The following is a 12,304-nucleotide window of genomic DNA, read 5'->3' as shown; positions in this document are numbered from 1 at the left end:
GAAAGGGGGGGATTCGGCCTCCCCCTTCCTTCCCTCCTCCCTCCTCTTTCCTTCCCCCTCCGGCAAATAAGGAAAGGGGGGGATTCGGCCTCCCCCTTCCTTCCCTCCTCCCTCCTCTTTCCTTCCCCCTCCGGCAAATAAGGCAGGGGGGCGCCGGCCATGGGGAGACCCCAAGTAGGATTCGGCCTACTTGGGCGCCTCCTAGCTGCCTCACCTCTCCCTCCCACCTGTATATATGTGGGGGGCGCCCTAGCACACACCAGACAATTGCCTAGCCATGTGCGGCGCCCCCCTCCACCGTTTACATCCCCAGTCATATTTTCGTAGTTCTTAGGTGAAGCCCTGCGGAGATCACTTCACCATCACCGTCACCATACCATCATGCTGACAGAACTCATCTACTACCTCGAAATCTTGCTGGATCAACAAGGCGAGGGACTTCACCGAGCTGAACATGTGCAGAACTCGGAGGTGCCATACGTTCGGTACTTGATCGGTCGGAACTAGAAGAAGTTCGACTACATCAACCGCATTGTTAAACGCTTCCGCTTACACCCCCCCCCCCCTCATTGCTATGCATCTCCATGGATAGATCATTGCGTGTGCATATAATTTTTTTTTGTTTTCCATGCAACGATTCCCAACATCTGATGCCTAATAAGATCAAAATCCCCAGCCACAAGCACCAGAGTGCAGCACCGATCAACCTTCTTCTGCAATTCTGTCAAGAACAATGCCGACCTCGTGATCAACCAGGCCATAAACGATTATCACCTCCTAGCCACCGAGGTTCAATCGTCGGCCAGTCAGCGCCATGCTGAGAAAAAAATATCCTCGACCATGTTGTCAACAATGAATGAAGTTCAACATGAATAAGTATATAAATCAAATTCTTTGTACTTCGATTGTTTGGCACAACCAAATGATGAGTATCATATTCTTTCAATTATCGACACCCGACACCTGCATTAGGCTAGATGGGTAGAGGAATAAATGTTGAAGCTAATGTCGGCGTTGCCGAAGGTGCACATGCGCAAACAGGTGTGGAGGCGGAACTAATGTAACCTCAATGCATTACTTTAATATGATATAAAAATTTCAAGTAACGATGCATTTGTTGAATATAGCAATTTTTTATTTTAATCCATAAATAAATCATGATGACATTGCCAACAATCTTAACCTCATACTGATAGTTAAGCATATGAGCACGTACTAAGCATGGAACATGCAAATATATGATAACAACAAGTACGGCTAACATATGAAACAATAAGTAAGGGATGAACATATCATCCCCTTCGATAGGAAAAGAAAAAGTTGCGACAACATAGAGGCTTCATCAGCCTTCTTGTTCAAGATGTCGAGCTTGTCAAGCAAAGCATTGGTGGGGAGATCGAGGAAGTAGTTGAAGTCGTGGATGTATATGAATAGTGTTGATCCGTCGCACTGAGATACCCCCCCAAAACCTTCACTAGTAGAAAAACGGGCATTAGAAACGGCCCCAAAAGCGGCTATGTCCCAAAGTTACAAAGCCGACTATAATCCAGCAACAGTGGTGATTTATGTGGTCGAGGCGGTTGCAAAGTTGAAACCGTCTATAGTAATTAGTGGAGGGAGTTGGAATTTAAAAGAGATTGAGGCTGGGATGTATTGAAGTTGTTTCGTAGTAGAACCGCCTGCAATATTCCAACACCTATGCATTCTGTTCTGTCCCCATTCGTCAGCCCATAGCTTCACACCACAGGATGTTAGATCCAGTGTCTACAAGCCTCTATGTCACTGGCATTTGGCTATGGTGGAGCATGCGACCCCGCACGGTCACCATGGTGCATCACTGTGCCTCGTGCCTCCATGTTTTGTCCTGTGCTGTCTCCAAGTGGTCTTGTAACCAGCTGCTGGCCTAGCCTTGGCTGAGTTCCTCTTCTTACCGACGGTTCGACATCCTTCGAGTCTGGACGAGAGGGTAGGGTCCCTCTTCAGAATTAGAGAAGGAAGGAGCTGTGTTCCCTCATCCCGGTGGATCGGTGTCGTCATTGTCTTTTTGTGACTGTCGGCTGATCATGGATGCAGCTTCTATTTAGTCGTTTTAGGTCTTTGAGTGTTGCGGGCATCCACATTTGCAAGATGTTCGTTCTCTTTGTTTTCTTTAGCTTCCTGTCTGTGCTGCCTTGTAAGCTGCTCTATCAACTCCATGTATCTTTCTACCGACTACTTCTTTGTGGCCTTGTGTAATCCCTGGCCGGCTGATGGCTCTGTTAATTTAAAGTTGGACGCTTCTTGTGCATGTTTCTAAAAAAAATGTTGCAAGACCTCAACTAAAAACATCCGTGAAACCACAGATAAATTGATTGTTCCAATAGTTCAAGGTTTAAAATCAAGTGGTTTTTTAGTTCACAAGTCAATTTGAGATATAAGATATGGTACATTGTATTTGCAAAATCTGAAGTCAATTTGAGATATACAACTTTACAATACTAATTTACAACTCAAGTATTATAATAAACAAAAGTTACAGCGAGTTCAAACAAGAATTATACACCATATATTTATCACAAATGGAAAGGACAATAGCCTATAAATCAGATATACTAGTTACACATTCACACCAAAGGCTTGTGCTCCCTGGGCAACCTTGATGAAGACATCTTCCAAGGTGGTGTCAGCGAGGCCCCAAGCGTGAATGCTAAAACGGCACTTTGCAGTCTCGACTTCATGGAAAACGCTTGCTATCTTCACCTCCTGCTTTGGCAGCTCAAATTTCTGTGTTCCAGATATGTGATATATCCTGTTTGCATTTGGCGACAAACGGTGAACCAACTGTTCAACCTCCTGCTCATGTTCCGGAGATGTTGTGACTGTGAGCACATAGGTACCCCCATATCTTGCTTTTAGCTGAGAACATTGGAGCGAAAAAATTGGTAAATGTTCAATTAAGTAGGACTGTACAAAAAATGTACTTATGTATGCCATACAAGTGAATAAGTAATTTACCTCTTTTGGATTTCCAATGCATTGGAAACCACCATCAACAAAAATACTGAGTCTATCACATAGTACCTCTGCCTCTTCCATTGAATGTGCTGTCAAAAACAGGCATGATAATTCACAATGTATCTATGGAAGCAATCAAGAGAAGATTAGGGAAGTAGAATACTTGTAAGAATGATGGCACGGTTTTTCTTCGCTTCCTTCACAACACTCCACAGGCTATTTCTTGATGCTGGATCTAGTCCAGTGCTCGGCTCATCCATGAAGACAACCTAAAATTATGTGTATGCAAATATCAGTTGAAGGTTCCATAATATTTTCTACATCAAAAAATAACAGCAATCAGGTCAGTACCTTGGGGTCTCCAATTAAGGAGATTGCGACACTAAGCCTCCGTTTCATGCCCCCACTGTACTTCCCCACTTGCTTATCACCGACACCACCACGGAATAGGTTAACACTCTTCAGAGAATCATCAGTTGCCTGACAGGACAAAATGTTTTACATTTCAAATACTGATCCATTCATGCATATTATGATCCAATTGTTGCTAAATGGCAGAACCAGTGAACATATAGCACTGTGTTTCACAATCAGGTAAACAATAATAGATACTGGTGCAAACACACAAAAATTGCAGAACTATACCTTCAGCAATTCAGCGCCTTTAAGATTTTTTAGTCTTCCATAGAACAATAGATGCTCTTTTCCCGTCAATGTTTCCCAAAGTAAGCTATATTTCAAAAAGCATTAGCATTCGGGCAGCATAGTGTGCAGGACAGCTATACAACAACAAAAACATCAGATTAATTTAAGATAAAGGCCCTACTCATGTTGTGGGCAGACACCCATATTTGTGTATATTTCGTTCATATCAGTACGTATATCCATTCCATGGACATAAGCAGTGCCAGACGTAGGTGGAACGAGCCCAATCATCTGCAGAGGAAAAATTGAAAATATATCCGCAAGGAATGAATATGTTGGTTAACTTTGTCGAAAAATGAAATGTACTATATTTCTTGCCACCATACCATACTAATGAAGGATGTTTTCCCAGCCCCATTCGGGCCAAGCATTCCAAAACATTGACCTTTCGGGAGGGCAAGAGACAACCCACGAACTGCAAGCTTGTCAGGATTTCCATCCCTTCCATGGTAAACCTTCTTTAGGTTATCACATATAATAGCATAATTTGCATTGGGTTCCAGCAGAAGCTGCTCAACGGCCTCTCTCTGAACATAATAACAAATGGATTATCAATAAACACATATGTTGTCAGGGTCTTCTTCTATAAAGAAGAATAGGTATCTGTATCTTTCATAAATACGCAAGGGAGTATATAACTTACTTCCTGAGTCGCGTCGGGGTTCTCCATTTCAACTATTACTTTAGATCCTATCCGACCAAAGCTATACATCCGGAATGATGCAGCTCGCTTCTTAAAGCATTTCAACAAGATTAAAAACCTTTTTCGGAGTCCACCACCCAGTAATGAGACTTGATCCAAATAAAATGCCAATGGGAGAAGTATTGCCCATTCAACAGCCATGATAATCAATACAGTACGCATTCCATTGACAGGGTCACTCAAGCTAGTCCACGTCATACCATCGGTTCCCATTGCAGTTCCAGTGAATGCATATTGACCAAGCTCGTATAACCCTCTGTAAAGTGAAAATCCAGGGATAATCTCCATCACCACTATCCAACCCTCTTTAATTATGTGGAACAATAAAACTTGTCAAGCTTTTGATCTAAAATTAGTTAGTTGTAAAACATACATAAATGAGAAAGTAACTTACTCGGGAAACTATTATCCTGGATAAAAAAGCGCAGAAGAAATGCCCCTAGTAAACCAGAACCAAATACATAGATGTAACCAACCACTGCAGCACCGTAATTTCAAATCAGTCACATATGTATTATAAGCACAACTTACTCACTTTCGATATAACTAATCTTAGTGACGGACCTGTGGCTATTTTGACAGAAGAAAAGAACGATGCTGCGAAAAATGCTAGAGCAATCTGCAGATTTATGTAGATGAAGTAGAAAACAATCTGAATGCCGTAGTCATTTGTTGTAAAGAAACCCAGACCTGTGCAGAATAAAACCATTTCAAGGAGAGTCAATTTATGTAAAATACATGCAATTTCTTGATGATTTTCGAAATAATTACCTATCAATGAGCCAAAAGTGACAAATAGTATCATATAGAGAGCTGATAGAGCAAAGAAGTAAGTATAAGTTATCATCCAGTAAGGACCGGACTTCAAACCATGCATCTTCATCATAATTTTCAGCTTTTGTTGCTTCTCATACACGAGATATGTTAGTATAACCTGTAAAAAGTATTATACCAAGTTACCAACTCATTCACTTTATCCATTTTTGTGAACTTTCTTACAAAAGGTTGTGCCTCATACTCACTGGAAAGAGTAGTTCTATGATCCATGTGAAGAATAGCGCACCAAGAAGAGAAGACAGGTCAAGTTTAAGTTCTGATCCTACTTTTGGCATATCTTTAACATATTCAAGCAGCATTTCTGCTCCACTTCCTCTGAGAAACTTGATGTATGCGTTGGACACCTATATGAAAAACAGCACACCTCAAAATGATAGCTGAAATACAAATGAAGTTCACTTAACATGAAGTCACCCAGTAGTTAAGAGCACATACCATGTTAACCAAGCGTGGTACTCGTAATAATGCCATTTCAAAAACTCCGGTATTGTTGTTATATGTAGAGTTGAACCAAATAGTAATATCAAGACTATCTGTATTTGTACTCAAGAAGTCGTAACCTGTGAAGAAGAACAAGTTATACACCGAATAAAAGCAAATGATTCTTACACTTCACTGAACTAGATCAGTGGATACCTGCAGCAAATTCATTCGCCTTCCCTCCTCCACTTTCCCTTTGTTGCCTATAACCCTTAAATAGTTCGTCATTGATAACTGATGCGCTTTCACGCCATAATGATAAGCCTTGAATGCAGTCTACATCTGGACATCCAAAAGAGCATTGGGAAATAGAAATATTAGTAGGCAATTAGGTATACCAGGAGCACAGAACGTATGAAAAAACAGCCTCCAGTATATTGCATATTCTCAGAAAGTGTCCAGGATTTCAGTAACAAAAGGAAAATTTCCTGCTAACATATATTAACGTACATCCTCTTGTTTCAGAGAAATAGTTCAAATTCCAGTCCCATCTAAACATTTGAGGAGACCTGATCAGCTGATTGGTTCCTTCATTTCTAAATATTAAGATAAGACCGACAAACAACAAAGCTGAAGATGAAGCACACACTAACATTACCACTGTAGAAGGCCCAATATTATGAATGTTGTCAAGCATGCTATTGTTAAGAAAATTAAAGCTTACAAACATGAATTAGTAACCGAAGTAGTAATTCTTCGCAATAGCTTCATCTATAAAATGCTACTTACTGAATGTTGTCAAACATGAAGTAGTAATTGGTAATCGAAGTAGACAATGAGGATTTCAACAGAGGAAGAATGCTACTTACTGAGTTTAAGGGGTTTCGTCCCAGCATTGACTGAAACTGTTTGCAAGAAATTGGGCCTACACCGAGGTTGAACAATATACAGAGTATTCCCTGGAGTAAACGATGGTTCTAAAAACTGTCTAAACGACGCCGGCGCTTCGGAGCCCTTAGACAAACAGATCCAAAAAAAAACTCCGTACATTAACAACTGCAAAATCAGCTAGGTGCGCAAATAGGTTTTAAAGAAACTCACAGAAACAATCTTGGAGAGCGTGTGTAGATAGTCGGAGAAATTCAAAGGCGAGGACAGAGCAGGGAAGAGTTGACCCGAAAGACCTGCCGTTCCATTCCAAAGCACGAACATTAAGATGCACAAACATGTCATCTACTATACCTAGCTAATGTACCATGATTTAGAGATAATACATACTTTGGGCCAGCGAGCGGTTGCCTCCGGTGACGAGGAACGCGGCGGGGCAAGAGCGGGTGTGCCGGCAAGCCGGGCCAGGCAAACCGTGGAGCGGCTGGGAGGCGGTCCTGACGGCCCGGGACTCGGGCGGGGGCAGCTGGAGCACGGCCGGCCACCGCGGCGGGCTGGGGACCGGGCAGGTGGCCACCTGGTCCTGCGTGGAGTACTGCACGCCGCACTCGGTCCTCCGGCAGCTCCCGTCGGCGGCCGTGTCGACGCACGCGCAGCCGCAGCGGTACTCGGGCTTGCCGATCTCGCGGTTGATGATGCCCTGCATCACCACCAGCAGCACGCAGAGGAGGATCGGGAAGACGGTGATGCAGACGTTCGTCTTCACGTTCCGCTTCTGTAAGAGCATTAGCAATCAAGACGGCAGATCAAATGTCGCTCTTCTTCTTGCCGTGGGAAGGGAGCGCATTCATGGAATGGATGCGCAGCCGCACCGACGACGGCGAGCAGATCAAGAAACAGAGCAAGAAGAAGAAGAGGGCGAAGAGAAGAATCTCGTGGACGGACGGACGGACGGACCTGGAAGCAGAGGTTCTTGCGGAGGAGGGCGTTGGCCTGCGTGGCGAAGCCGGCGGGGCCCCTCGAGCCATCCATTGCTGGAGACGGAGGAGAAGGCGGAGCTCGGCTGTCTCCGAGCTTGGGTTGGGTTCCGCCTCCCGCCAACTCTGCTTCACACAGCGGATCGGGTGCAATTCTGTAACATGGAGCTAAAGTCGTCGGCTATTGTTTTGACTTGCCAAGTTGCTCACAACCCACGTGGGAGCCATGTACTTGTACCGAGTGTTCAGGGGCATCTCGTCCGCGGACCTGTGGGAACACTTGTGATCACTAATGCCGGAGCCGGTCATCTAACTGTAGCCGCAAATGTTCATAGACATTTCAAACGAAATTTAACAAAAATTAAAAAAAAAAATATAAATTTAAACGGACCGAACGAATTTGATTCAAATTTGGATAAAATTTACACAAAAGCGGATGATTTTCGTTTAAACGGGAGAACATGCATTACATTTTTCGATATATTTCAACCAAGCCCTTTGTGAAAGAGTAGTGGCCTTCGTGGGACCCATGCGCCAGTGGCCTCCCATATTGTACTCTTCCTCTCGCTACTGGTAGCGCCCGCGGACGTGTCGGCTTCATCGTCGTGACAATGGGCTGCGGCCGCCACGGACACTACCACTAGTAGAAAACAGGGCTACCGTTTGGCCCTGGCCAGCCCATTAGTCCCGGTTCTTCAAGAACCGGGACCAATGGGGGGTATTAGACCCGGTTCGTGAGCCCAGCGGGCCGGCCGGGGCCTCGTGGGCATTGGTCCCGGTTCGTGTAGAACTATTTGTCCCGGTTCGAGCCACGAACCGGGACCAATGGTCCTCGCTGCTGGCCCACAACCATTGGTCCCGGTTCGTGGCATGAACCGGGACAGAAGGGGTGGCTTTAGTCCCGGTTCATGCCACGAACCGGGATAAATAACTTGCCTATATATACCCACCGCCATGGCAGGGCACTCCACAGTGCTCTGTTTTTTCAATCCGGCGAGGAGAGGGCATTTGGGTGCTCTAGTTCACCTCCTATGCACATGAGGTGTTCGATGAAATGCCCGAGCCACGCTAGTTAAGCTTTCTCCTCTCGAAGCTCGACCTAGGAGCTCCATTTTTTTCGAGATTTGTCTAGATTTAGGGGTCCGTCACGCCCCGTCCATGTTTTCACCGCCGTTGATCGCCCCCGCCGATCTCGTCGCCGGCACCACCGTGGTGAGCCTCTTGTTCTTATCTTCTTTATGATACTTCTCTGATTTTCTTACTTTAGATAGATATTTGTCTGATTTTCTTAATTTTGACACACATAATTATATGTAATGCACGCAGATGAACCGGCAATGGATGTATGGTGAGAGACACACCTTCGAGTACATTAAGGGCGTGCATATTTTTCTCGAAGTTGTTGAGGCAAACAAGCAGAATGGTTTTATGTGTTGTCCATGCAGTAAATGTGGGAATACGAAGTCTTACTCTGACCGGAAAATCCTTCACACCCACCTGCTTTACAAGGGTTTCATGCTACACTATAATGTTTGGACGAGGAACGGAGAAATAGGGGATATGATGGAAGACGGCGAAGAAGAAGAGGACGATGACAACTATGTGCCCCCCTGAATACGGTGATGCTTGAACGGGGGGAGCTACTGAAGATCAAGAGGAACCAGACGATGTGCCCGATGATGCTGCAACAGGGGAAGCTGCTGAAGATCAAGAGAAACCAGACGATGTGCCCGATGATGATCTCCGCCGGGTCATTGTCGATGCAAGGACGCAATGTGAAAGTCAAAAGGAGAAGCTGAAGTTCGACCGCATGTTAGAGGATCACAAAAAAAAAGTTGTACCCCAATTGTGAAGATGGCAACACAAAGCTGGGTACCGTACTGGAATTGCTGCAGTGGAAGGCAGAGAATGCTGAGCTACTGAAAATATTGAATAAGAAGCTTCCAAAGGATAATGAATTGCCTGGCAGTACGTACGCAACAAAGAAGGTCGTATGCCCTCTAGGATTGGAGGTGCAGAAGATACATGCATGCTTAATGACTGCATCCTCTACCGCGGTGCGTACGAGGATTTGAACGCATGCCCGGTATGCGGTGCATTGCGGTATAAGATCAGACGAGATGACCCTGGTGATGTTGACGGCGAGCCCCGTAGGAAGAGAGTTCCTGCGAAGGTGATGTGGTATGCTCCTATAATACCACGGTTGAAACGACTGTTCAGAAACAAAGAGCATGCCAAGTTGATGCGATGGCACAGTGAGGACCGTAAGAAAGACGGGAAGTCGAGGGCACCCGCTGACGGGTCGCAGTGGAGGAAAATCGAGAGAGAGTACTGGGATGAGTTTGCACGTGACCCAAGGAACGTATGGTTTGGTTTAAGCACGGATGACATTAATCTTTTCGGGGAGCAGAGCAGCAATCACAGTACCTGGCTCGTGACTCTATGTATGTATAACCTTCCTCCTTAGATGTGCATGAAGCGGAAGTTCATTATGATGCCAGTTCTCATCCAAGGCCCTAAGCAACCCGTCAACGAAATTGATGTGTACCTAAGACCATTAGTTGAAGAACTTTTACAGCTGTGGAATGAAAACGGTGTACGTGCGTGGGATGAGCACAAACAAGAGGAATTTAACTTGCACGCGTTGCTGTTTGTAACCATCAACGATTGGCCCGCTCTCAGTAACCTTTCAGGACAAACAAACAAGGGATACCACGCATGCACACACTGTTTAGCACACCGAAAGTATATACCTGGGAAGCTGCAGGAAGAATGTGTACCTGGGCCATCGTCGATTTCTTCCGACCAACCATCAATGTCGAAAGAAAGGCAAGCATTTCAAAGGCGAGGCAGATCACCGGAACAAGCCCGCCATGCATACCGGTGATCACGTACTTGCTATGGTCAATGATTTACACGTAATCTTTGGAAAGGGTCCCGGCGGACTAGCTGTTCCGAGTGACGCTGGGGGACACGCACCCATGTGGAAGAAGAAATCTATATTTTGGGACCTACCCTACTGGAAAGACCTAGAGGTCCGCTCTTCGATCGACGTGATGCACGTGACGAAGAACCTTTGCGTCAACCTGCTAGGCTTCTTGGGCATGTATGGGAATACAAAAGATACAGCTGAGGCATGGGAGGACCTGCAACCTTGCTTAGTATGAAGGTCCCGACTGGCTTCTCATCGAATATAAAGGGAATAATAAATATGGCAGAGAAAAAGTTTCAGAATATAAAGTCTCATGACTGCCACGTGATTATGACGCAACTATTTCCGGTTGCATTGAGGGGGCTTCTACCGGAAAACGTCTGATTAGCCATTGTGAAGCTATGTGCATTCCTCAATGCAATCTCTCAGAAGGTGATCGATCCAGAAATCATGCCAAGGCTAACGAGTGATGTGGTGCAATGTCTTGTCAATTTCGAGCTGGTGTTCCAACCATCCTTCTTCAATATCATGAAGCATGTCCTAGTTCATCTAGTTGACGAGATTGTCATTCTGGGCCCCATATTTCTACACAATATGTACCCCTTTGAGAGGTTCATGGGAGTCCTAAAGAAATATGTTCGTAACCACGCTAGGCCAGAAGGAAGCATCTCCATGGGCCATCAAACAGAGGATGTCATTGGGTTTTGTGTTGACTTCATTCCTGACCTTAAGAAGATAGGTCTCCCTAAATCGCGGTATGAGGGAAGACTGACTGGAAAAGGAACGCTTGGAGGGGAGACAATAATATGCAGGGACGTATATTCTTGGTCTCAAGCACAGTGCACAGTTCTACATAACTCTACCTACCTTGGTGACCCCTTATGTCGATGAACACAAGAACAGTCTGCGCTCCAAACACCCGAAGCAGTGCGATGACTGGATTACATGTGAACACATCAGGACTTTCAGCAGTTGGTTGGAAACACGTCTCAGAGATGAAAACACTGTTTGTGATGAGCTGTACTCGTTGTCCAGGGGACCATCTTCGACTGTTACGATTTGGAAAGGATACGAGATAAATGGGAATACATTTTACACGATCGCCCAAGATCAAAAGAGCACCAACCAAAACAGCGGTGTCCGCTTTGATGCAGCCACCGAGAGGGGAAAAGACACATATTATGATTGCATAGTGGACATATGGGAACTTGACTACGGAGTAGATTTTAAGGTCCCTTTGTCTAAGTGCAAATGGGTCAATCTGTCAGGAGGTGGGGTACAGGTAGACCCACAGTACGGAATGACAACAGTGGATCTGAACAATCTTGGGTACACTGACGAACCGTTCATCCTAGCCAATGATGTGGCACAGGTTATCTATGTGAAGGACATGTCTACCAAACCGAGAAAAAGATAAAAATAAGGAAGCGAATACATCATATGATGAGCCAAAGTGCCACATAGTTCTTTCTGGAAAAAGGGACATCGTGGGAGTGGAGGGCAAGACAGACATGTCCGAAGATTATGAAAAGTTTCATGAAATTCCTCCCTCCAAAGTCAAGGCTGACCCAAGCATCCTGATAAATGATGAAGATTATCCATGGTTACGACACAATAAGGAAAGGACACAAGCAAAGAAAAAGTGAAGACTTTCTCCACAACTATTACGATGATACCATGCCAACTTTCAACCTTTTTGTAGTTCATTTGAAATGCATGTTGTAACAGACAAGTTTCCGTATGAAATCCTGATACTTTGAAAGAGATTATCCGTTTTGTACACGAAGTGCATCCAGTTTTTGCCGTAACCCTCTCAACTTTCTTGCATATGCTATGTGGATGAAATGA

The 12,304-nt window shown here is 44.8% G+C and overlaps 1 protein-coding gene across 1 annotated transcript; it reads right to left on the bottom strand.

Moving 5' to 3' along the window:
- Positions 1-2,396: 2,396 nt before the first annotated feature.
- LOC119294255 (ABC transporter A family member 7-like) lies at positions 2,397-7,639 on the bottom strand. The gene is made up of 18 exons (XM_037572475.1): positions 7,505-7,639; positions 6,938-7,322; positions 6,761-6,843; positions 6,529-6,673; positions 5,876-6,001; positions 5,675-5,799; positions 5,425-5,583; positions 5,174-5,336; positions 4,967-5,092; positions 4,797-4,880; positions 4,343-4,707; positions 4,026-4,226; positions 3,821-3,930; positions 3,640-3,724; positions 3,346-3,474; positions 3,158-3,263; positions 2,995-3,083; positions 2,397-2,895 (listed from the first exon to the last, which is right to left on the bottom strand). Exons 1-18 carry the CDS (start codon positions 7,577-7,579, stop codon positions 2,596-2,598), a joined length of 2,856 nt encoding a protein of 951 aa, XP_037428372.1. The 5' UTR covers positions 7,580-7,639; the 3' UTR covers positions 2,397-2,595.
- Positions 7,640-12,304: the final 4,665 nt, after the last annotated feature.

The sequence above is a fragment of the Triticum dicoccoides genome, chromosome 4B (genome assembly GCF_002162155.2).
Source record: "Triticum dicoccoides isolate Atlit2015 ecotype Zavitan chromosome 4B, WEW_v2.0, whole genome shotgun sequence".
NCBI classification, from domain to species: Eukaryota; Viridiplantae; Streptophyta; class Magnoliopsida; order Poales; family Poaceae; genus Triticum; species Triticum dicoccoides.
The sequence above is the reverse complement of the archived record's forward strand: the minus strand, read 5'-3'. Positions and strand labels throughout refer to the sequence as shown.

Bases quoted from the DNA above. Each gene is read 5' to 3' on its own strand.
- LOC119294255 (XM_037572475.1), bottom strand. From the start codon at position 7,579: ATGGATGGCTCGAGGGGCCCCGCCGGCTTCGCCACGCAGGCCAACGCC. The intron at 5,800-5,875 runs GTATCCACTGAT...TCTTCTTCACAG, and splicing joins GGCGAATGAATTTGCTGCAG to GTTACGACTTCTTGAGTACA. The intron at 5,337-5,424 runs GTGAGTATGAGG...TACTTTTTACAG, and splicing joins TCATAGAACTACTCTTTCCA to GTTATACTAACATATCTCGT.